This window comes from Melospiza melodia, chromosome W, assembly GCF_035770615.1.
Source record: "Melospiza melodia melodia isolate bMelMel2 chromosome W, bMelMel2.pri, whole genome shotgun sequence".
Lineage (NCBI taxonomy): Eukaryota > Metazoa > Chordata > Aves > Passeriformes > Passerellidae > Melospiza > Melospiza melodia.
In genome coordinates this window covers 7,074,552-7,099,322 of record NC_086225.1, presented here as the reverse complement: position 1 = coordinate 7,099,322, position 24,771 = coordinate 7,074,552, and the positions used below count along the sequence as shown (strand labels likewise).

The window sequence follows — 24,771 nt, the reverse complement described above, 5'->3', positions numbered from 1 at the left end:
CCCTCTGACGTAGAAGACCCCCTAGATTATAAAACCCCACGAGATGAGATAATAAAGGCCTTTGGACAGTCCACCACATTGGTGTCTGCGTGCTCCTTGGCCCGAGCGACCCTGGAGAGTTTGGGTCGCCGTGCTGTTCCTCAGAACCAGGTCGCTTTGCCTTATATCAGAAGGCAACAGCCCTTTTAAGGTCAAATTAAGGCCACCAAGAAAAATTAGCATTAGTACCATCCCATTATTATTTTGGACATTGTATTCTGTAAATAACTGTGTATTATTTACTTGGCTGGTATCTCAGTGGTTTAACTATAACTGAATGCTTTTGTAGTTTGTTTTGCTTTAAGTACAGTAGTTAAAAATTTCTATGTAAAGTTCTGAAGAGTTTTTGAGCATCGTCTAATTTTCCTTTACCCTCATGAGATCATCTTAATATATATACACGCACACATAGAAGATAAAGACTATTCTTCCACTCTGAACACTGAACGACAAAATCCTTTTAGGGAGCTGGAGAGGGAAAAAAAAAAAATATGCAGATAGGGATGTCAAACCTTTCAGCATTACCCTTTTATCCTCTTCCTCCTCCTTCCCCCTCCCACCCCCCCATCATAAGATGGAGGACATAAGATTTTTATATTCCCTTCATGTCCCGTTAACTGTAACTTGTCTTTTCCTAACACTTTCATCCTTTAGTCTCCAGGAAGAATTTTTATATTGCACTATGTTTGAAATGCATCATAATAAAATATAAGTTATGGGCAAAGCTTCCCTCCCTAATTTCTATATCAAATAATATTAGCTGTGCTATTACTTTACTAGAAAGAATCATTCTGCTACAAGTTTGACATCTCTATTTGCACATCTGAAGTGTTTCCTTTTTTTCTTAATAACGCAAATGAAAGGATTTTCTAATCAACTTTCAGTGTTTCATCCTGCTGCAGTTTCCTTAAGAAAAAAAAGAAACAAAAAACAGTAAGGCCAGTCAGCATATTTGTTCTTTTCACTATTGCTTTGTATTTGGTTGCACTGGGTCTGGCTGGGATGGAGAAAACTTGCCTCATAATAGGCCATATCATGGAGCGTTCACTGAGGCCCTGCTTTTCAGGAAGTGGCTGGACATTTGCCTGCTGATGGGAACTAGTGAATTTATTCTTATTTTTGCTTTGCTTCCACATGCAGCTTTTGTGGTTTTTTTATTAAAACTGCCTTTATCTTGACCCACAAGCTTGTCCATCTTTGTTGTAGTGCATTTTTAAGTTTCTCTTGTGTTCCCCCATTTTATGTATCATTCCCGTTTTGTCCTTGTAAAATGGTTCTTCCCTCTCCAGTTTTCCCGCCACAGCTCTCCTTACAGTTATGTTACTATGGTTATCCCTGCCCCCTTCAGTTGTCAATCGCTCAAGTTATGTAACTTCCCCTCCCTTATTTTACCATATAAGTAAGCTTTTCTTCCTCCCTGGGCTCAGTCAATCACCCCCCACTCCTCCCAGCTTTCGAGAACCTTCTTCTCTTTGGGGGATGTAATTGGCTGGGGTCCCGGGGCTCCTCTCTAACCTTGTGTTTATTGGATATGTTTGCATGTCAGCTATGTTGTGCATCTCCCTATATGTTTTCCTATTTGCTAGCGGGGTTTCCCTCCTTTCTCCGCCTCTTGTCTTTAAAACCTCGCCTCTCCCCTTGCTCGAGGCCATTTTGCTGGTCAGTGCCCTCCCTCCGTTGGTACCTGCCATCCTTCAATAAACCGACGTTAACCCCCAGCAAGTGGTCTCTCCCTTTCCTCGTCTCGTCCAGCGCATATAATCCAGTCTGCGATTCGGCCCAGCCCGAGGCCACGACGCCAAGGGGGGCTGATCTCAGATGCAGCGGAGACGTCGGCCGTTTCCCCTCTAGCTAGCCGGACTTTGAGCCGCATACGCATTCGTGCATAAAATGGTTATAAAAACAGTAATACCATTAGAGTAATAATAATTTGGACAATTTGATTTAGGACAATATGAGACAATAGAAACAAAGAGTTACAGACAGTCCAGGTACCTTTTTTCTGGGCAGCACAAGTCCGAAAAAGGACACCCGTTAACAAAGGATTAACCCTTAAGAACATAAGCCTGTTGCATGTTTATACACCTCATACATGATGCATAAATTCCATTCAAATACAGGATTCTGTCTGGTCAGTGTTGAAATAAACTGGGCAGGAGACTTTTTCTCCTTTTAATGTTTTTATTAAAAGTGATCAGCTCAGGATTCGGCAGCTCAGATGGGTCTGCAGCTTCCCATCCTTTCTCCCAAGGCGAGGAGGATATGCATAGCTTTGTCCTCTAGGGGCAGAGCTGGGGGTCCGGTCCTCGTGGGAGCATTTAGGGCGTAGTGACCCCTTCCGATGTTCAGCTGGTCCCAGTCTCGCCCCCTCTGAGACCTGGCCCGGGGGCTCTCGAACACAGGGTGAGGAACAACAAAGGTTTTCAGCGTCTCTGCAGGCCCAGCACTCCGCTCCTCACGTCCAGGCATCACTCCAATCTCTCAACTCTTAGGTGGCTCGTGGTTTTTGGGGTTTTCTCAGTACGTTTGGAGCAGTAGTCCCCCACAGCATGCTGGTCCTTGGAGTTATTTTGCATATCCCTCCCTTCTCCTCACAGTTCGGGAGGTCTCCACCCTTCACTGTCTCAGAGAAGGGCCATTAACTCGCCCCAGCCAGGGCTTTTACTGATACAAAAACAACTATTAATCACAACGACCCGTAATTACCATAACACAAGCAACACCCCAGCAGCAACAGGGGTAACCTTTTTCTCACAAAAATATAGCACAATTTTTCTTCATAACAAGTGTCAACTTCCTCTCCATCCTAACAGCGCCTTCGAGGTGGGAGGAAGTTCGTTTCTTCTGATAAGAGGGCAATAAATTCATTTCTCTGGAAGATTTATGTGTCCTGTGGCTGCTATCTCTCTGCGAATCCTTTCTTTAAAAAAAGTATCTTACGTAGTGTTATGAACAAAAATTCGGTTAATATTTTTTTGTGAGAAAAAGTTACCACTACTTCTGGGCTGCTGCCTGTGTTATGGTAATTACGGGTCGTTGTCGTTAATGGTTGTTTTTGTATTAGTAAAAGCCCTGGCTGGGGCGAGTTAATGGCCCTTCTCCTGAGACAGTAAGGGGTGGGGACCTTCCCGAACAGTGAGAAGAGACCTGGAGGGGAGGCGTTATGCAAAGTGACTCCCAAGACCAGAATGCTTTGTGGGACCCCCGACTCCAAACCCACGGAGAAACCCCAAAAACAACGAGCCACCTAAGGGTAGAGAGACTGGAGTGATGTCTGGACGTGAGGAACCGAGTGCTGAGCCTGCAGAAATGCGGAACACCTTCGGAGCCTCTCGCCCTTACCATGGGAGTCGACCCCGGCGATGAGACCAGGCCGACTGAGTGGGAGGGGCAAGAACTGTAAGGGATCAGCAGGCCCTAAAGGCTCCCAAGACGATCTGATCCCCAGCTCTGCTCCTGGTGGACAAAGCTGCGCATATCCTCCTCCTCTGAGTCGCCCTGGGCGACGACGGGACGCTGCAGACCCGTCGAGCCGCCCAATCCTGAGCTGATCACTTTTAATAAAGGTATTAAAAAGGAGAAGTCTCCTGGCCCTGTTTATTTCACGTAGCATAGTTTATATTTTAACATTATGTTATAATCTAAAACTATATTTAACACACTACTTAAGAAAATTAATACAGCATAACTTTCTAACATAACAAATATAACATTCATTTTAATATTTGCAAAAAGCCAATCATAAAATACACTTTTTTCACAGAAATAAATCTTTTTCCCGGATACTTGATAGAGAGGGTTGACAATCGGGCTGTAATTTGGAATGTGCATTCTCTACAATCCCAAAACACCTAAAAAAAGCTTCTGTTTCTTTTTAGTTGGTGGAAACATTGCTGTTGTCTTGTTAATAATGTCCATTGGGATGTGACAACATCCAACTTGCCATTTTATTCCTAAAAGCTGGATCTCCTGGGCAGGTCCCTTTATCTTACACTGTTTTATGGCTAAATCAGCTTTCAAAATTATTTGAAGTATTTTCTTCTTTCTCAAAAGCTTCTGTTGTGTTTCCCCACTGTATACTTTAAGACAATTATACAGGGCAGCGTCCACAATGAGTTACTGCCCCTTAGTTTTAACCACTCCTCTTTCACGAATAAGAAGAGATGAATGTGAAGAGATATAAGTGAAAAAATAACAGTTTACTAAAAGAAAAAATAGAAACAACCAAGAAAACAGCAATAGATACAAAAGTGCTGAGTCCTGCCTGTTATAGATGGATAATGAGATGACTGGCTCTCCCAATTAAGGGATGAATAGTGTGAATATTAAGAGTAGCTTTATTGATGTATAGTTATGTTATTCTAGTTTAGATGTCCTCTGTTCTCCCCATAGTTCCCCCCCCCCCCCCCCCCCGTATTGTTGCCATCAGACAGCCTGGGTTGTCTAGGACAGGTAGAAAGAAGGCGTGCACATGTGCCCCTTATATGGGGCAGCTGGGAATGGAAAAGCTTGTTGCTGGGGGGGTGCAGCATGACAACACCTGACCCTCCAATCAAGTTGCAAGAAAGCAGTCCCCACCAACAAACGGCAAAGAATAGTTGACTGACAGACTCTGGGAGGGGCCAGGGTTGACTGATGTAACCCCCCTCAGGAGTAAAAAAGACTAAACATCCATCTTGAAGAGTAGCCACGAGGGCAGGTTTCAGGTCTGCTTTTCCTTATTTTGTAATTTTGCTGTATTTTTGTTAAGGTTTAATAAACCTTTAGCATTTTTAAAGTGAACAGTCTTTTCTCACATGCCTCTCCCCGGAACAAAGAAAACAATATGGCGGAGAAGTCCCTTTCTCCAGACCACGTGACTGAATGAAAGAACAAAGGAAAAACAACACAGAAACTGAGCCTCCGCGATTCCAGAACTCCCTCCTTCCCCAAAGAACAACCTGCGAGGGACAGAGACAAAGCCAAAACCCGGAAGAATCAGTTTTCCAAAAAAAAAAAAAGAGTCACTGCTGCCGAGCTGCCTGAAATAAACAAAAAGGGCCAGGAGACTTCTTCTCCTGTGCAATGCCTTTATTAAAAAGTGATCAGCTCAGGATTGGGCGGCTCGACGGGTCTGCAGCGTCCGTCGTCTCCCAGGGCGACTCAGAGGAGGAGGATATGCGCAGCTTTGTCCACCAGGGGCAGAGCTGGGGATCAGATCCTCTTGGGAGCCTTCAGGGCTTGATCCCATAAGATGTCCCCGTCAGATGTTGCCTCGGTCCGGGTCTCCAGACCCCCCAGTCCTGGCCCGGGGGATCTCGAGGACAGGGTGAGGAACGATGAAGGTTTCCCGCATCTCTGCAAGCTCAGCACTCGGTTCCTCACGTCCAGACATCACTGCAGTCTCTCAACTCTTAGGTGGCTCGTTGTTTTTGGGGTTTCTCCATGAGTTTGGAGATGGGGGTCCCACAAAGCATTCTGGTCTTGCGAGTCACTTTGCATAACCCCCCCCCCACCTTCTCAGGTGTCTTCTCTATTCTGAGAAAGGTAAAACTTAGCTTCGGGCAAGGTCCCCACCCAGGAGAAGGGCCATTACCTCGCCCCAGCCAGGGCTTTTACTAATACAAAAACAACCATTAACGACAACGACCCGTGATTACAATAACAAAGGCCGCAGCCCAGCAGTAGTGGTAACTTTTTAAAACAAAAAAATATTAACCAAATTTTTGTTCATAACAGTCCCCCCTCTTTTTCTTTGATCGAGCTTAAATTCTAAGCTCGCATCAACTCCCAATTTTTTGTTTTGAATCTACTATAAATCCCTTGTGCACTTTGGTAATCATGGTTACTTAACTTTGTTACTTTCCCTGGTTTCTTCAGGTTGGTCTGCACGGCCAGTACTATTTTACTAAAACAGATAAACAAGCATAGTAAAAAGATCAATCCTCCAAGTACACACACAGTGAGAAAAACTACCTTCTCCCATACATCTTTTTTGAAAATCTTTAGGTTCTCCCACCCACTGGGATCAAGTGTAGGAGTTTGTTCCTCATTATTTACACGTGCTAACCTTTTTATTTTGTTTGAAATGTTCCTAATAATTGAATTCTTTATTTTTAATACTGCCTGGAGCCGGATAACTTTGTTTAACATAGATATTGGGATCCGAATTTGGCTTTTACAATTTTGGATTTTCTCAATTTCTATTCCACTTTGCTTGTTCTGTTTAATTTCTCCCAACAAATCATTATATATAGGAACTCCCAAACTTGATCCAATTTCTTTGGGTAATAAGAAAATTGGTTTTATCACTCTAGCGGCGCAGCTGCCAGACGAGATCAAATCTAGGGGTTTAAGGCTCCCCTGAAATGTGTTCCAAAAGGGGTTTATCTCTTTTCCAGTACACTCATATAAATACTTGTAACAAACAATTTTTCTTACCATTTTCCCCATTTCTTTGCTTTTTACTAGATCTGCTGAGCTTGTTTCAGCAGCATCCCATTCAAAGCACAACCAGGCTTCCACTATAGGGCACTCTCCTAGGAGTGGCTGCCTAAAAGTGGCAGTATTGCATACTATCCAATACACTCTCTTATTTTTTTGATAAAAGACCAATTGGGAGAGGTTAACACAATCAGGGTTAGAACTGGTGTGGACTCTCGACAAGGAGCTCACTTCCTCCTCACAGAGGGGTTGGTAGCATTCATTGCACGGCTCAGCTGGGCTCCCCTGAGCACCACCAGCAATCAGAGCCATCAGTACTACCCTTCCCAAGAGTCCGGTATGGGTCATCTTGCACAGCCTGCCCACCCGGCCTTGCCTCTTGGGGAATTTTACTGAGGAAAAGCTTCCAAGCTCTTCAGAGTCCCTTCTACCCGTTTCTCTGATTAAACCTCTCTTGGTCTGTTCCCTGCCAATTTTGGTTTCCCCTCCCAGGGGAGTGTTCTGTAGAGGATTAACCTGGAGTCTTTAGAAATAAATTGGGGAACTTAACTAGAATTACTTATTTACAGTCCTAAACTTTTTACCAACATAGTTTACACAGAACAGTCTTAAAACATTTTAAGCAATATTAGAACTCTTAACAAACAATTTTTTTCCCACACAGTTCAGTCTTTTTGACTCTTCCTTCTGAGAGTCAACTTTAAATCCTTTGGTCCTTTTACCACAGTGTACTCAGGTGATTTAGCTTGTGAAGCAGATGAATCTTGTCCAGTGCCCGGGGGTGAGAGTGGTGTAGACTCTGGCCCAATGCCAGAGGGGGAAGCTGATGTTGGATCCAGTCCCGTACCTGGGGGTGAGACTGGCCCTTTTATTCTTGTGATATGAGTCCAACCTTTTTCTTTGGTCCGCACAGCTGAATTTGTGATCAGGAGCACCTGGAAGGGGCCTTCAAATTTAGGCATTAATGTTCCCGTAGTCCATGATTTTATCAAAACCCAATCTCCTGGACTAATGTGAACTTTTGTGTCGAGAGGGGAAGTTTGAGGAAGGTACCCTTTCTTTCTAAGTCCCTCCAGAGTTCTTCCAATTATTTCTAAATACTTTCTGGTAGCTTCTTCCCCTTCCAGATAGTCTCCTGTGCTATAAGGTGTTAACAAGAATGGCAGCCCAAACATCATTTCATAAGGTGAAATTCTTATGTCAGCCCGAGGTCTTGTTCTGATGCGCAATAGCGCTAGGGGCAAACACTTCAGCCAATTCATCTTTGTTTCCTCAATCAATTTAGTTAATACATTTTTGAGAGTTTTGTTCATTCGCTCCACCCTCCCAGAACTCTGGGGGTGCCACGGAGTATGCAACCTCCATTTCATTCCTAAAGCCTCAATTATATTTTTTAATGTTTGGGACACAAAATGTGGACCTCGGTCTGAGTCTATGGTGTTCACAATACCATATCTGGGGATAATATTCTCTAGGATTGCTTTTGCCACGACTTGAGCTGTTTCCCTCCTGGTCGGGAAGGCTTCTACCCAGTGTGTGAGATGATCAACTATAACCAGTAAATATCTGTATCCTTGCACTGGGGGCATTTCAGTGAAATCTATCTGTATGCTTTGGAAGGGTCTCAAGGCTAATTCCCTTCCTCCAGGTGCTACTTTTCTCATAACTTTCTGGTTCACTTTTTGACAAATGATACACCCTCTGGTAACAGCTTTAGCCAGGCTATTTACCCCGATGCACAGGTTATTTCTTAGGAAATGATCACATAGTCCTTGGACTCCCCAGTGAGTTAATTTATGTAGTTCTGTTAGCACTGTCCGAGCCAGTGCTTTATTCAAAAACACCCGTCCATCTGAGGTTAACCACTCTCCCTGTTGTCCTTGATGTAACTTTAAATCTTTTATTGCTTCTAATTCTTCTTCACTAAATATAGGTTCCTCCCCTTTTTCAGGTGTCATTTTTGTCTTCAAAATTTTTACTGGGTCCCCTGGTTCTAGAGCTGCTTCTTTGGCTATCTGATCAGCCAGTCGGTTTCCTTTAACTTCTAAACTGTCTCCTCTTTGGTGCCCCTTTATATGGACCACTGCTATTTCTATAGGTTGTTGTAGGGCCTCTAGTACTGATCGGACTAGGTTCTCATGGGCTAAGCTCTTTCCCTTTGAACTTAAATACCCACGTTCCTCCCATATTTTCCCAAATGTATGAACTGTCCCATATGCATATTGGGAGTCTGTATAAATGGTTCCCCGGTCCCCCTCCAGTAAGTCCAGTCCCCTTTTCAGGGCATATATTTCACAACTTTGGGCTGACCAGCTTGGGGATAGTTTCCCTTTTTCTGCAATTTGTAATGTTTCTCCATCTATAATGGCATAACCTGAAGCTCTTTTTCCATTTACTACCCTCGAAGAGCCATCTATGAATAAGCTTCTTCCAGTTGCTAGAGGCTGATCTTCCAAATCTTCTCTTACTTTTGTTTGGAGATAAACCAATTCTAGACAATCATGTTCTAAATTCTCTATAGGCTCTCCCATTAGGAATTGTGCTGGATTGAGGGCATTTGATGTGATAAATTCTAAGTCCTCTGTATTCATTAATATTATGTCATATTTTAATATTCTAGCATCGGTTAACCACTGCGGAGCTCTCTGTCTCAGTACTGCCTTAAGATCATGAGGAGTATGCACTTTAATTTTTTCCTGTAAGGTCAATTTTTGAGTCTCTTCTATCAGGATTGCAGTTGCTGCTACTGCCTGTATACAAACTGGCCAGCCTCTAGCCACTGGATCTAACAATTTAGATATGTAAGCCATGGGTTTCCTGCACCCTCCCCACTCTTGAGTTAATACTCCATAGGCTATACCTCCTTCTGCACTCACAAACAGGTCAAAGCCCTTCCTGAGGTCTGGTAAGCTTAGGACCGGGGCAGAAGACAATTTGTTTTTTAAGTTTTCCAATTGTTGATCATCTTCAGCTGTCCAAATTAGGGGTTCTGGATCTACTAGTTTATTGTACAGGAATTTCACACTCTGTGTGTATTGATCCAACCATAACTTACAATACCCGAACAAGCCCAGGAGTTTTCTCACATCTCTTTTCGTTTTTGGGGCCGGGAGAGCTAAAATACCTGAAATTCTGTCAGGGCTTAGTTTCTTATACCCTCCCCCTATTATGTGCCCCAAGTATGTTACTTCTGATTGCACAAATTGTAGTTTCCCTTGGGAAACTTTTAGTCCTTTCTCCCCCAGAAAATTCAAAAGTTTAATACTAGTTTGTCTGACCTGATCTTTTTCCTTTCCTGATACCATCAGGTCATCAACATACTGCAAGATCTGCACTTCTTGTTCAGGGACAAATTGTTCCAACAAACTCTCTAAAGCTTGTCCAAAGAGATTGGGGGATTCAGTGAACCCCTGTGGTAATCGGGTCCACCTTAGCTGTTGTCTCCTTTTTGTACTCGGGTCCTCCCATTCAAAGGCAAACCAATCCCTACATTCTGCTGCCAGAGGACATGCCCAGAAAGCATCCTTCAAATCTATGACAGTGAACCAAGCATGTTCTCTTGGAATTCTGCTTAGGAGACTATATGGGTTGGGCACAACTGGATGTCTGGCAATGGTTCTTTTGTTGACTTCCCTCAAATCTTGTACCAGCCTATATTTCCCTTCAGCCTTTTTAACTGCCAGTATAGGGGTATTATGTGGTGACATGCAGGGTTCTAAAATTCCCTCCTGCAACAGTTGCTCGATAACTATAGCAAGCCCCTTCTTTCCTTCTAGGGAAATCAGATACTGTTTAACCCGTATGGGTGAGGTATCATCCTGCATTTTTATTGTTATCGGTGGAATGTCTAATAAGCCTCTCTTTCCCCCCTCAGCCCATACCTCAGGATTTATTTCTGCAACATCTCCTTGAGACAGCTTCATCACTTGTACTACCATCCTCCCTTCCCTTGGAACAATCCCAACCCCCAAATGGACTTGCAGATCCCTTCCTAACAAACTTTTTTCTAAGTTAGGCAGATAAAGAAAATTAGCTTTATATTGCCTTGAGTTTCCAATTATTTTCACTTCTTCAATCACCGATGCTCTAAATGGTCTCCCCTCTGCACCCAATACTTCACAAAATTGTCTCCCAATTTCCATACCTTGTGGTATTTTGTTGAGACAGGACTTATCTGCCCCTGTATCAACCAAAAATTCAAATTCCTCATTTAGGGGTCCCACTTCAAAGTTTACCAAGGGCTCTTCTAGATGTTTCATCGGGTCCCCTATAGTAAAAAGCCCTTTACACCCCTAGTCCTCCCCCTTAAGAATCCTTCCTAAATTGTCTTGTTCCTTGGCTATTGCCTCATCGAGACTGAGCTTTTTACAAAACCTCCTGATGTGTCCCGCCTCCCCACAGTAATAACACTGTCGTCCTCTCAAAGGGACTTCTTGAGGTCTCTCAACCCTTCGTGCACCGGTCAGTACTGGCCTACCTCTGCCTCCTCCTGGTGGTGGACCCGCCCACCCTGCACTTTCTCTAGCTACAGCAACCATGATCTTAGCCTTGGCCTTTACTTTTTCTTCCTCCCTCCTTAAATACACCTTCAATGCCTCCTTTAATAACTCATTAATGTCCTTCTCTTGCCAATCTTCCATCTTTTCCAGTTTTCTCCGTATATCAGGCCAAGATTTGGTAACAAATTGGACTTTTAGTAGCATTTGACCTTCCGGGGTGTCTGGGTCTATTCTAGAGTACAACTGAAAGTTCCGCCTTAGGCGATTAAGCCAGGCAGCAGGAGCTTCATCTTTCTCCTGTGTACCCTCAAATGCCAATTGGGTATTAGTTCCTTTGGGAACTGACTCTTTGATCCCCCGTATTATCAAAGACCTATATTCCCTCATGGCCTTCCTCCCCTCCTCCTGGTTAGGGTTCCAGTTGGGCTCCGTTAGTGGCAATTTCTGTTCACCTGTTGGCACCTGGGGTCCTGGACTGTTATCTTTCTCCCAAATTTTTATGCCAGCCGCCCTTATCATCTGGACCTCTTCTGGGGAAAATAATATACTCAGGATGGAATTCATCTCCCCCCAAGTGTAGATATTTGGACCTAGAAATTGATCCACTTGTTTGGCTATGCCCACTGGGTCCTCAACTAAATGCCCCAACTCTTTCTTGAATCCTCTCACCTCAGAAGTAGTTAGGGGAGCATTCACAAAGCCAACGCCTCCCGCCACTCCTCCCATAGGAACCTCTCTGAGGGGAAAGAGTCTCTCTGCCTTGGAGGTCTTGGATCTGGTGCTACAGTATGGCCCATCTTCAGATGCCAAACTACTTTGAGGGACATCTGGGTTACCCTGAACTTCCTGCACATCAGCAGGTGTATTTGCTGATAGCTGTCTATTGGGCGAGGAGGCATTTGTGTCCCAGGTAGAAGGAGGTAAAGGGACAGCAATAGGAGGGGGAGAAGAGCCTGAGTAGATATTAAGCGGAGCTGGAGAAGGGGTGTAGAATGCAGCAGGTGGAGTATGCACTCGTGGTGGTGCAGAAGGGACTGGAGGAGATACTGGGTTTATCATAGCAGAAGCTGAAGAGGTGGAAGGAGGAGTTTGAGCAGGTGGTAATGAGATGGCAGCCGGGGGAGGAACCAGACCTGCCATTTGAGGTGCTTGAAGAAGAGGATTATAAAGTGGAGGGGCAGAAGGAGGCAAATAATCCAGGGGGTCCCATCTTTTACTAGTCCTATCATCCCCTCCTTCATTCCTCTGTACCTTAAAAATTCGCACCCCTTCATCCTCAACAGCGCTCTTTACCCAGCAAGCTACATACAATAATTGCTCAGGATCAGTATCCCCTCGAGCTGTCAGATAATTATTTAATTGTTGGCACATCCACTTATCCTTTGTCCCACACCAAGGCCATCCTCCTTGCAACTCTAATTCTGGCCACGCTTCCATACAATAATGGATCATTTTCACTTTATCTAATCCCTTCGTGGCCTCTATAGAATCCCATTTTACTAACAGTTCTCCTAAGGGACTACTAGGAGGTATATCCCTCAGTCTCTTGCCAGTCTTTTTACTACTACAACATCCCATTTTTCAAGTCTCAATAAAAAAAATCCCGAAGGTGCCTCTACTGACCGGGAATTTCAAAAAAAACCTTCCTTGAGGAGCTCCAGCCTCCTCCACTGAACTTCAAATTTACTGCCTGATGCTCAGGACTTTATACTGAAACAACTGCCCAATCTCTTGATTGCCCAACTTCCCAGCGTCAGGTCTTACATCTATCAGGACTTAAACACACGAAGCCACGGCCAAGAATCCGGGTCGTGCCTGACACCCTCAGTCAGGAAAAACAACTGCCTGATTTTTAGTTTGCCTAACCTGCCAATTTTTAGGCTTCACCGTATCAGGACTTAAAAGCAAACCGCAGCCTCCTTCGCTGGGGTTTGTGCCTGACTCCTTTGTCAGGACTTACTTTGCCTGCAGGGCTTGTGAACCACCCGAATCCTTCTCGGGACTGACAAATCTTACTCGAATCCTTCTCGAGACTTACAAAAGTGCCTGACCTCCCTTTGTCAGGACTTTGGGGTGCGTGCCACTCATACACAGTAATTCACTCCGCACGCCCGGAGTGGGGGGGCCCTTTATTCCCCCTTGGGAGACGACTCACTCACACTAATTCCACGTGCTTCCCCCTGTTCCTGGCCGCTTTTCTCGCGAATAGATGGAACCGCAGTACTGAGGGGTCCACTCTCGCTTCGAAGGTCCGGCTGCCGGCCCTCGTCTCACTCACACACACATGCGCACGTCTCCCGCTCCCGCCACTGAGTTTCTCACCAGTCCGGTGCTCCGGTGCTCCTCTGCGTCGCTGTCCTGAGCTGGTCCCTCTGGTCCTGGTAGCCAGCTGTCCTCTGAAGATCCAAGATGGCCAGTCCTGAGTCCTCTTGCGGCGTGGCTATCCCGGACGAGAGCCCCCAGCTGAAATAAACAGGGCCAGAAGACTTCTTCTCCTGTGTAATGCCTTTATTAAAAAGTGATCAGCTCAGGATTGGGCGGCTCGACGGGTCTGCAGCGTCCGTCGTCTCCCAGGGCGACTCAGAGGAGGAGGATATGCGCAGCTTTGTCCACCAGGGGCAGAGCTGGGGATCATATCCTTTTGGGAGCCTTCAGGGCTTGATCCCATAAGATGTCCCCGTCAGATGTTGCCTCGGTCCGGGTCTCCAGACCCCCCAGTCCTGGCCCGGGGGATCTCGAGGACAGGGTGAGGAACGATGAAGGTTTCCCGCATCTCTGCAGGCTCAGCACTTGGTTCCTCACGTCCAGACATCACTGCAGTCTCTCAACTCTTAGGTGGCTCGTTGTTTTTGGGGTTTCTCCATGAGTTTGGAGATGGGGGTCCCACAAAGCATTCTGGTCTTGCGAGTCACTTTGCATAACCCCCCCCCACCTTCTCAGGTGTCTTCCCTATTCTGAGAAAGGTAAAACTTAGCTTCGGGCAAGGTCCCCACCCAGGAGAAGGGCCATTACCTCGCCCCAGCCAGGGCTTTTACTAATACAAAAACAACCATTAACGACAACGACCCGTGATTACAATAACAAAGGCCGCAGCCCAGCAGTAGTGGTAACTTTTTAAAACAAAAAAATATTAACCAAATTTTTGTTCATAACATCTGCTAAGGAAGGCAGGAGCCTCCCCTGAAATGGAAAATGTAAACCTCCCCCCCTCCGAATTGCTATAAATTTTAAATTAAGGGGCTCTTAGGCAAAAAATTTGGGAGCAGGAAATAACAGTTCTTTACTAGGGAAGAAAATTTTTAAAAGATAAAATAAGCAATGCAGTAAACCAAAACAATGCTGACAGAGTCAGAACACAACCTGACTCCCTGTTGATCAGGGTGCTGGTAGCAGTCCAATTGGAAATGTGGCTGCAGTCCTCCTGGAGTGTCAGGTGTGGTTCTGTTGGAGCAGGGATCCTGAAGAAGGGTGCAGTCTTCCTCTGAAGATCTAGTGGAAGAGGCAGCTGTTTCTCTGGGAAATCCAGTGGAGAAAACAGTGCTGCTGTTCCAGAATCTCAATATTATATCTGGATAGGAATGCTTGGCTCTCCCCTCTGGGTGGAGCATCTCACAATGGGATGTTATAGTTCTTATCAGTCATGCAGCAGCATTCAATAGCCTGTTATCAGCAGATTTCTCCCGCAGGGAGGAGTGGTTGTGAAAGAGATAAGAAAAAGTGCCCACTTAACAGAAGACAATTGACATACAGATGGCAAATAGAATACAATTTGCTTGACAATCCAGGACACCTGTAATGAAGCATTATTAGTACCTGCTTTTAACAGTGTCTCTGCAGCTGGCCCACTTCAGTCAGCTGGCAGCCTTGCACTTCCAAGGGTCAGGTTTCTTTTTCTTGGATCCTATAGAAGCATACTTTTTCTTCATTACCACTCCCTTCAGCATGATGGAGAATCTGTAAAAACAGAATAAATCTGTGACCCTGCACTAGTGTTCAGCAACTGTAGGCGATCTCAGAGGAATGCTGCCCTTCCTTCTGGGATTAATGTGGTTACACATTTTTATTATTTATTCTTTGAGAGGAGATGGGATTTGGTGTGTTGTTTTTTTTGGTGGTGGCTTGTTGCTGTTGGTTGGTTAGTTGGTGTGTGAATCAATACAGTCAGGCAGCCAGGGCAACCATAAACCCATGGCTAAAACATAGAGTAAATTTATTTCCATTACCTAAATAACGGAGGGAATCCCTGAAGCAATACCTGCACAGGGGCACACAAGCAGAGATATGGGCACTGTTATTTCATGCCAGAGGATTACTGACTACTGTTCACACAGGCTTATCAAGGGTTATTTTCAGCTGCAAGGTCACTTGAGCACTCACCAGTGTTTTGCTTTTTAACTCATTCCTCCCAACAGTTGGGTTTTTTTGATCTCATTTATAAAATCTTATAGAGGTAAATGCATACCTGTGTAATGCATGCTATAGACAGCTTTGGCATCTTACAGCTTTTTCTTTCCCTACCCTGATAACTTGTCACCAAATAATTTGATTGCTTCCATTGTGAGCATTAACTGTGTGGTGGCACATTTCAGAAAAGATCACCAAGTGTGAAATAGGGTAAGGGAAGAGGCAGCTATTGGTAGCTCATTGGCTAGTGTTACATTCTGTTAAACTGAAAACACTGAAATGATGATAGTAAGTAATTGTGCATGCTGGTCTTGCCTTTTCAGATGTAAATGTAATGAACTTGGTTGATAGTATTTGCTTTGGCTTGAAATATAGATACATGTGAACCTTGTACTAAAAAAAATTCAGCTGCATGTTTTTGGGGCTAGCTGCCTCTCTTCTGGATGCCAGAGTTGCTATTTTTTTTAGGTCCTGAGATCATGAGCAAGCTGGCTGGTGAGTCTGAGAGCAACCTGAGGAAAGCCTTTGAAGAAGCAGAGAAGAATGCTCCTGCCATCATCTTCATTGATGAACTGGATGCCATTGCTCCTAAAAGAGAGAAGGTAAAGAAAGCATTTAGAACGTAAAGGAGTGCATCCTTTTTGGTAGCAGCTGGCGTGAGTCTCTGCATTTGACTATAGGGTAAAGCAGTATTTCACTTAATGCTTGAAAGCAGTTGGATGTCAGATTTTGGATATCAGAAGAATCTGATGTAGTTCACGACGTTTCTTAACAGCTCATGTCTGTTGTATCTGTCTGCTTTGGTGCAGTACTAGCTCCTGTGTGCTGTGTTTTAGAGCTTTTGGTCTAGATATTACTTTCTCCACAGACACACAGAGAGGTGGAACGTCGCATTGTGTCTCAGCTGCTGACTGTTATGGATGGACTGAAACAGAGAGTACATGTGATCGTTATGGCAGCCACCAACAGACCAAACAGCATTGACCCAGCTCTCAGGCGATTTGGTAACCATAATTGCCATCTCTTTTTTTGTGTATCAGATACTTTGTTATGGACTGTGCTTCAGGGGCCTTGGAAAGACTGAGTAGAAATTAATATTAAACATCTTATGTGTTACATAAGCTTCTTTCCAGCTACTTGTTTGGAAATAATTTCTAGATTTCAGCTTTTGGTATAATCTTTTGTGCTTTATTAGATTAGAACTTGTAGAAATAATAAAATACTTAGAGGGTAGCACATTTTTTCACTGCATCAGTTAGTTCAGACTATTTCAGGACTAAATGCTTAAGGGGTTGTTCATGCCTCAGGTTGCAGGAGGCTCTGATTTGTCCCATTTATCTTTTATTGATGAAAAGTCTGGTGGTTTCTGAGATTCAGGTTTTCAAAACTTTGCAGTGTAAATGAACGTCTGTTGTATGACCAGTTGGTAAAATCAAATTTGCAGGAAAAATGGCCTCTTAAATGTCTAGTGAGGCATTTCAATGCACAGCTATAGCTTGAAGAAAATGATAGATGTACATGCCCTAGGTAATATTACAGTAATACATGAGTATCCTGCTTCCCCAGATATTTGGGCAGTTCATGGTTTTCACCACTTGGGTGCTGCTGTGAAAGTTCTGAAAAATTTAATCTCTCAGTATTTGTGGACACAAAGGTAGAAATAAATAAAAATGTCCCATGGTGTGTTGGTTAGGATAGCATATTTTCCTATAAATTAGAATTGGAAAAAAACAGAAATCCTCTGTATTGATATAATCCTGAACTCTACTTAATGCAGTAGTCTCACTTTCCCTAAATGGCTATAAACCTTTCTGCCTTCTCTGATCTGACTCTGCTACTGTGCTGATTGATGCTGCAGGGAAACCCAAAGCTCTAGCATTTTCTGAAATTGTTTGTAGCTTGTCATCAAGTTCCTATGTCAAAGGAAGATATCAACTATAGCTCCCTTAGTTTGCAGAATCAGCAACTCAACATGTGCTTGTACTCCCCAGATTGTTTTGACAGAGAGGTAGATATTGGTATCCCAGATGCCACTGGGCGCTTGGAGATTCTGCAGATTCGCACAAAAAATATGAAACTGGATGATGATGTGGATCTGGAACAGGTGAGTAACATGCTATTACAAAAGCTTGCCTCTGCTCATTTAGGACAGCGTGAAACTGAGCAAATATGTGATCTCTGAGCTTCCTCCTAACTAGATTACCAGTGACCAAAACTCCTCACTTGCCAGTTAAGAATGCTGTGGCTAAGTGAAATGAATGTGTACCGGTCCAGTCTGGAAGTGCCTTGCCACTGTTCTGTGTTTGTTTGCTGTGGCATTCTCTTTAAAAATAAAGCAAGTCTGAAACAGCACTCACAGAGCTGGCTGAACTTTGTAGTAATACTATATGGATTTATTCTCTGTCCTGAATGAAGAACTGCAGTCTTCAGGGTTATCTTTCTGCACACTATCTATTCCAGTACAACTTTTTTCTCAGGTAAGAGGTGGAACAGCAGTGTTGCTGCTAAATGTGATAGCACTTATCTTGAATTTGCAGCAAAACACTAATGTTTCTGTCCTTCAGAGTTTTGTTGCACCTCTGAATGAGGGACCAGAGCATGCATTGCCCTTGCAGAGTGCTTGCTTGTGTTTCTGAGTCATAGTTAATGCTCTGCTTTCAGGTGGCAAACGAGACCCATGGCCATGTTGGCGCTGACTTGGCTGCTCTTTGCTCAGAAGCCACTCTTCAGGCTATCAGAAAGAAGATGGATCTCATAGACCTAGAAGATGAAACCATTGATGCTGAAGTGATGAACTCACTGGCTGTGACCATGGATGACTTCAGGGTAATGGAGGAGTACCCTTCTTTCTTTTGTGTGCAATGTCTAATTGTGGAAGGGGCTAGCAGCGGGCCTGTTAGCTAAAGGAGCGAGAAGTAAGAAGAAGAAGAAGCTGATAAGGAGCTTTCTCCAAGGCCGTAACCAAGGAGATCGAGAGAAGGAAGATAAGAGCATTTTGCAGCTGGATGAAGCGTTTTTAGAAAGTTAGGTGGAGTCAGAGTAATTTTTCACCAATGGCATGGTATTGAATTATTGTGGCCAATAGCTAAGGTAGAGGAAGGGTAAACAACTGGAAAGTGTATAAAAGATCAGCCATTTTCATTAATAAACTGTTGCCAAGTGTTACCAACTGAGACTGCTTGTGGTCTCTGCTTTATGTCGTGACCGCCTCGACTGCGACATTTTGGAGACGCCGACGTGATAAGGACATAGTCGGTGGGGGCCCATACGGGGTCCTAGCAATTGGCAACCGTGACCCACTGGGACATAGTGGGGGAGGCGGTGTTGGTGCAGCTGAGAGTGGCAGGTGGAAGCCACAGGGAGGTCCGGACCTGATTCCCTCCAATCAAGACACCTGGAAGTAGGTGAGCCACCAACTAGTAACAATGGGACAAAATTTATCTAAAGAGGAAGAAAGTGTTCTGTCTACATGGAAAGTTTTGTTAAGAAATAAGGGAATTAATACGTCAGACTGTGAGCTTCGTAATATATTGCTGTGGGCTAAATCACAGAATTTTGGCACTGATCCCGACACAGCATTTAGTGTTAAGGCATGGAAGAAAGTCGGGGACAGACTTTGGCAAGTTATTCGAGCGGGAGATAAAACAGCTGTTGATTTAGCAGTAACCTGGAACTCGCTCTTTGAGGCTTTAAAGGAATGGAGAATAGAGAGAGAAATGGAGCAAGATGCGGACGAAGAGTCGGGGCTGATAACAACCTGACGGGGAAGCTGAGGCAGAGGGGACCTCTGAGGTAGAAGGGGGCTCTGATGGGGAACTTGGTGAAGAAAGTTTGGATGCCATGGGAGTTACCTGGCACGCTGCCAAAGCTTCCGGGACGGCTGCCAGAGCTTCTGGGCTGGGTGCGAAGGCTTCTGGGAAAGCTGCCAAAGCTTCTGGGAAAGCTGCCAAAACTTCTGGGCAACCTGCCCTAGCCTCTTCTTATCAGACTCCTAAGCCTCCTTATCTCACACCTGCACAGCAGCTCGCGATGGTGCCTGTATATACTACACCGCTACGCCAGTTAGCTGAAATGTCTTTAGCAGAGAGAAAGGTCCAGCCATCTGCCCCCCCGCTTCCCTCCTCTCTGGTCCAGCCATCTGCCCCCCCGCTCCCCTCTGAGATGCTTGGACAACCTGCAAGGCTGTATCCTCCTTTACCTGACAGTGACAGCAACAGCGAGTCAAGTGATGAGTCGCCCACAGTAACACCTGTGTTGGGGCAAGGAGCTCTGGTCCCTTCATCTCCTAAGAGCTCTAGCCTTACTGCCCCATGGACTTTGCCTCCATGCCAAGTCACTGTGCTTCCTCGACACCCTCAGGAGTTTTGGGAATTTGTTAGGAGGAAAGCAGTTGAAGAAAAGAACTGGGACATCATAGAAAGGTTAGGTGCTCCAAGAGTACCTCAGGAGAACAGTGCCATTGCAAATGTTGCTTGTGATAACCCTATGGCTTTTCCAGTTTTCAAAGCAGCTCCTGAAATAGGACAGAACGACAGTCATCATGTCTTCGCCTGGAGGGTTGTGCAAGACCTCCAATTGAAAGTAGCTCAATATGGTATTAATTCCTCAGAGGTAATGCAATTAATACGTGTGATTAATGCAGATTTGCTTGCACCTTATGACATCACTCATCTTGCTACAATTCTATTTCAGCCAGTGCAATATGGTGTATTTCAAGAAACTTGGAGGCGAGTGGCTGAGCGCACAGCTTTAACAAATATGCAGTTGCCTCAACACGACCCTCGTCATGCTGTGGGTGTTGATGCCCTAATGGGCTCTGGGCCTTTTGCTAATCCAGATTTACAGGCAAGGTGGGATCCTTCGATTTTGGCACAAGCTCAGCAAATTGGCATGAGTGCCTTAACTAAAACAATGGAAATGGCAGCTCCAAAACAGAAATATGTTACTATACAACAAGGAATGAGAGAACCATTTTTGCAGTTTGCAGAAAAACTTGCTGCCGCTATTGAGAAACAAGTAGATGATGAAACTTTGCGAGACAAATTGTGTGTACAATTGGCTAAAGAAAATGCAAACCCAGACTGCAGAAAGATTATTGATACTTTGCCTGGGGAACCCACCTTGTCTGAGATGGTTACTGCTTGCTCGAAAGTTGGTTCAGTCGAGCATAAAATGGCAGCTCTTGCTGCAGTGTTAAGACCTTCAGCGAAGTGTTATAATTGTGGACAACAAGGGCACGTAACGTCACAGTGCTAGAAGAAGTTGAATTAGCCCTAGCACACAAATTTGTTAACAGGATAGATCCCTCTGTTGGTGTTCAATTGTTTATTTTGAAAGACCATTAAATACCATGTGGAATACTGTGTCAATGGAATGATAATTGGGAAGATCAATTGCATATTCTGGAATGGATATTTTTATCTTTCAGATCTCGGAAAACAGCTCCAGGACTTTATGAGCTTTTTGCAGATATTATCATCAAGGGTCGCAGGCGTTGTCGTGAGATTTTGGGACAGGACCCTGTGACCATTGTGATACCTGTGCAACAGTGGTATTTTGAATGGTGCTTTCAAAATAATCATGAATTGTAATCTGCCTTATCTTGTTTTACAGGCCAAATTTCGTATCACTTGCCTTCTCATCCTGTTCTAACACTGACTAAAGAGATTCCTTTTGAAGGCAAGCAAATTTGTTCTCCTGTTCCAGTGGAAGGTATAACGGTTTTTACAGATGGGTCCGGAAAAACCGGAAAAGCAGCTGTGGCTTGGAGAAAGGATGATCACTGGGAATATCAGACAGTAATTCAGCAGGGATCTCCTCAACTGGTTGAACTTTCTGCTGTTCTTTTGGCTTTTACTTTGTTTCCTGGTTCTGTAAACATAGTTACTGATTCAGTTTATGTTGCCAATTTGGTTAAGCATTTAGATCAAGCAGTGTTGAATCATGTTCAAGAGAAACCATTGTTTACCATATTAGTGAAGTTGTGGACAGTTATTGGTGTTCAAAAACATTCTTACTTTATCATGCACATTCGCAGCCATACATCATTACCAGGATTTTTTGCTGAAGGCAATGCCTATGTAGACTCTTTAGTAGCTGCTACTGCAATCAAAACTGTACCCAATGTGTTGCAGCAGGCAATTTTATCCCATCAATTTTTTCATCAGAGTGCTCAAGCTTTACAGCAGCAATTGAAATTGTCTACTGCCAAAGCAAAATCTATTCTTTCCTCTTGTCCCGACTGTCATATGACTCATGTCACTCAGTATTATGGTACCAACCCTAGAGGTCTTTCTGCGTTAGAAGAATGGCAAACTGATGTTACAAAAATGCCAGAATTTGGTCGCTTTAAGTATGTTCATGTTACAGTTGATACTTTTTCTCACGCAATGGTTGCTTCAGCATTCACAGGAGAGAAAACTTGAGATGCTATTCGTTATTTTTATCATGCCTTTTCTATTCTAGGTGTTCCGTGTCATGTAAAAACAGATAACGGCCCAGCATATGCTTCGCAGAAAATGCAAGCATTATTTCGTGCGTGGGGCATTGAGCATTCAACAGGTATTCCACATGTCCCCACGGGCCAAGCAATTATTGAAAGAGCTCACGGACTTCTTAAACGTGAGGTTCAAAAACAAAAAGGGGGAATGCAACAGGAGTCACCTCAAGCAGATTAGATAAAGCTGTTTATGTGTTAAACTTCTTGCGTCCCCTACCTGACTCACAGTTATCTCCAATCTTTTGCCATTTTTCTTCTTTGAATTCTAAGCAACCAAATTTCCGTAGAAATGTCAAGGTATGGGTCAAGGACTTGATTACTGGTATATGGTCTGGTCCAGTGGAACTGATAACCTGGGGAAGGGGTTATGCTTGTGTTTTGGCAGATAATGGTCCTCGATGGGTTCCTGCTCGCTGTGTCAAACCTTACCTAGAGCGTGCGGGAAAGGACAGGATCGATGGCTCCGCAGCTGAAACAGAATGTGCGGATGACACTGGCTAAGACCATATATCAGTACTTAAAGATGGATGAAGGAAGAATGGGAATTTTGTTGATGGCTGTGATTGTGATTTTGTGTGTCCCCTCTCTGCTTGGGTTTTTGCAAAGGGCCCTGCAAAAATCCATAGCAGCTGTATTTACAGGTCAAAAACAAAAAAGGGGGAATTGTGGAAGGGGCTAGCAGCAGGCCTGTTAGCTAAAGGAGCGAGAAGTAAGAAGAAGAAGAAGCTGATAAGGAGCTTTCTCCAAGGCCGTAACCAAGGAGATCGAGAGAAGGAAGATAAGAGCATTTTGCAGCTGGATGAAGCGTTTTTAGAAAGTTAGGTGGAGTCAGAGTAATTTTTCACCAATGGCATGGTATTGAATTATTGTGGCCAATAGCTAAGGTAGAGGAAGGGTAAACAACTGGAAAGTGTATAAAAGATCAGCCATTTTCATTAATAAACTGTTGCCAAGTGTTACCAACTGAGACTGCTTGTGGTCTCTGCTTTATGTCGTGACCGCCTCGACTGCGACATCTAATTGCTTATCTGAAGCAAGTGAACATAAAATATTAGAATTGACATAATGCTTTTTCTTCAAACAACAGTGGGCTCTGAGCCAGAGCAACCCTTCTGCTCTTAGGGAGACAGTGGTGGAGGTGCCACAAGTTACCTGGGAAGATATTGGGGGTTTAGAAGATGTAAAGAGAGAACTCCAGGAACTTGTACAGGTAAGGTTTCCAACAGATTTTTTCCTAGTCAGCTTGAAAAATAATGATTGCCATGGTTTAGGAAGGGTATTCCCCAATTTAGTGTTCCCATTGAAACACTCCAAACCACATGCTGCTCACTCACTCCCCCCTCCCCTGTGGCAGGATGGAGAGGAGAATTGGAGGCCGAAAAGGTAAAGATCATGGGTTGAGATAAGAACAATTTACTGTAAACAGCAATGAGATAAGAAAATGAACAGTATTAATAACAGTGTACAGGACAGGTGAATGATTCACATGTGAGTACTCACCATAGGGAACATGACATTATCCCCAACTGCTTGTTTCACGCTCTCTGACCGAAAGGGACCCCCTCCTTCTGCCCCCCGCATGACGTGAGGTGGTACCCTGTCCTGGCCAGAACCAGGACAGTAATAAAATTCAGAACCTCTGCACATTCCTGTTTGGGCTGTGACCAGGGTAAATGCAAAGTTTATATGGTATTTTCATGTAATGGACTGAAAATATCATGCTGTTCCATCTTAGTGAACCTGGGGAGAGGGAGGTGCTGGGAAGCAGCATCAGGCTTTCCTGAGCGGAGTATACAGGGACATCTTGGGTAGGTGTTGTGCTACATGCAGGAACAGCAGCAGTTCTGCTTCTCTTAAGTGGAGACTAGTAATAGCACTGCTGCCAAGAATCCTGTTATGTGATGGCTTTAATATGCTAGAAAGTAGATGAAGATTCTCATGCAGAGAGCCTATGAAGTTTGACTTTGCAGCACTGTTAGCATAGAGGTGAGAAGTAATTGAAGCCTTCTATGAAAGGAGAAGCTGGAACAAAGTCATGAATGGTCTGTGGAATTGGGGTGGTTTGGGTTTGATACATCCCTGCTTTCAGTTGCACTGTAGAAACAGCCTGTCTGTGAATAAAAGAATCTACTTTTCAATCTAACTTCTGTCATTAAAATCATCACCTATCTCTGATCATGTTGGAAGGATAAATGCTCACATCAGACATCTTGACTGTCTTTGGAGGGCAGAGAAAATAGGTTAGATAATGAGCTAGCTGTTCTCATTTGCTTTTGCAGGGACAGACTGAAGTTGGGGTTAAATGTGCTGGGAAACTACCTGAACTGGCACTTAGTTCATAAGCTTTACAATTTAGTTGTGATGCTTTTTAAACCAGTGCCCATTTAAAAACACCAGTGGCATTGAGCAGGCAGACTCTTGTGTTTAACCCACCAGAAATCGAAATTATTTGGGTTGGAAAGGACCTCAAAGATCATTCCAAACCCCCCAGCCATGGTGTAGTTGGTTGACCCTGGCTGAATGCCAGGCACCCGCCAAAGCTGCTCTCTCACTCCTCTCCGCAGCCAGCCAGAGGAGAGACAATTTAACAAAGGGTTCATGAGTTGAGACAAGGACTGGGAGAGATCACTCATCAAATACCATAGTGGGCAAAATAGGCTCTAATTAGAGTATGAATTTAATTTATTGCTAAAAAAATCAGAGCAGGACAATGAGAAGTAAAATGAACCCTTAAAAAAACACTTTCCCCCCACCCCCTCCCTCCTTTCCAGCTCTACCTCCTACCCCAGCAGTGCAAGGAGACAGGGAATGGGGATTTTGGTCAGTCCATTACCCATGGTTTCTTCCACTGTTTACGGAGAGGAGTCGTTCCCTTGCTGCACTGTGGGGTCCCTCGCCATGGGAGAC

At 44.3% G+C, this 24,771-nt stretch overlaps 1 protein-coding gene across 1 annotated transcript in view; it reads left to right on the top strand.

Moving 5' to 3' along the window:
* Window positions 1-15,829: 15,829 nt before the first annotated feature.
* The window catches only part of LOC134431473 (transitional endoplasmic reticulum ATPase-like), a 45,840-nt gene continuing 36,898 nt past the window's right edge, over window positions 15,830-24,771 (top strand). The window contains exons 1-5 of the mRNA XM_063179484.1: window positions 15,830-15,967; window positions 16,234-16,369; window positions 17,357-17,469; window positions 18,027-18,191; window positions 22,952-23,074. Coding sequence (XP_063035554.1) covers window positions 15,845-15,967; window positions 16,234-16,369; window positions 17,357-17,469; window positions 18,027-18,191; window positions 22,952-23,074 — 660 coding nt within the window. The 5' untranslated portion in view covers window positions 15,830-15,844. The remainder of the gene's footprint in view (window positions 15,968-16,233; window positions 16,370-17,356; window positions 17,470-18,026; window positions 18,192-22,951; window positions 23,075-24,771) is intronic.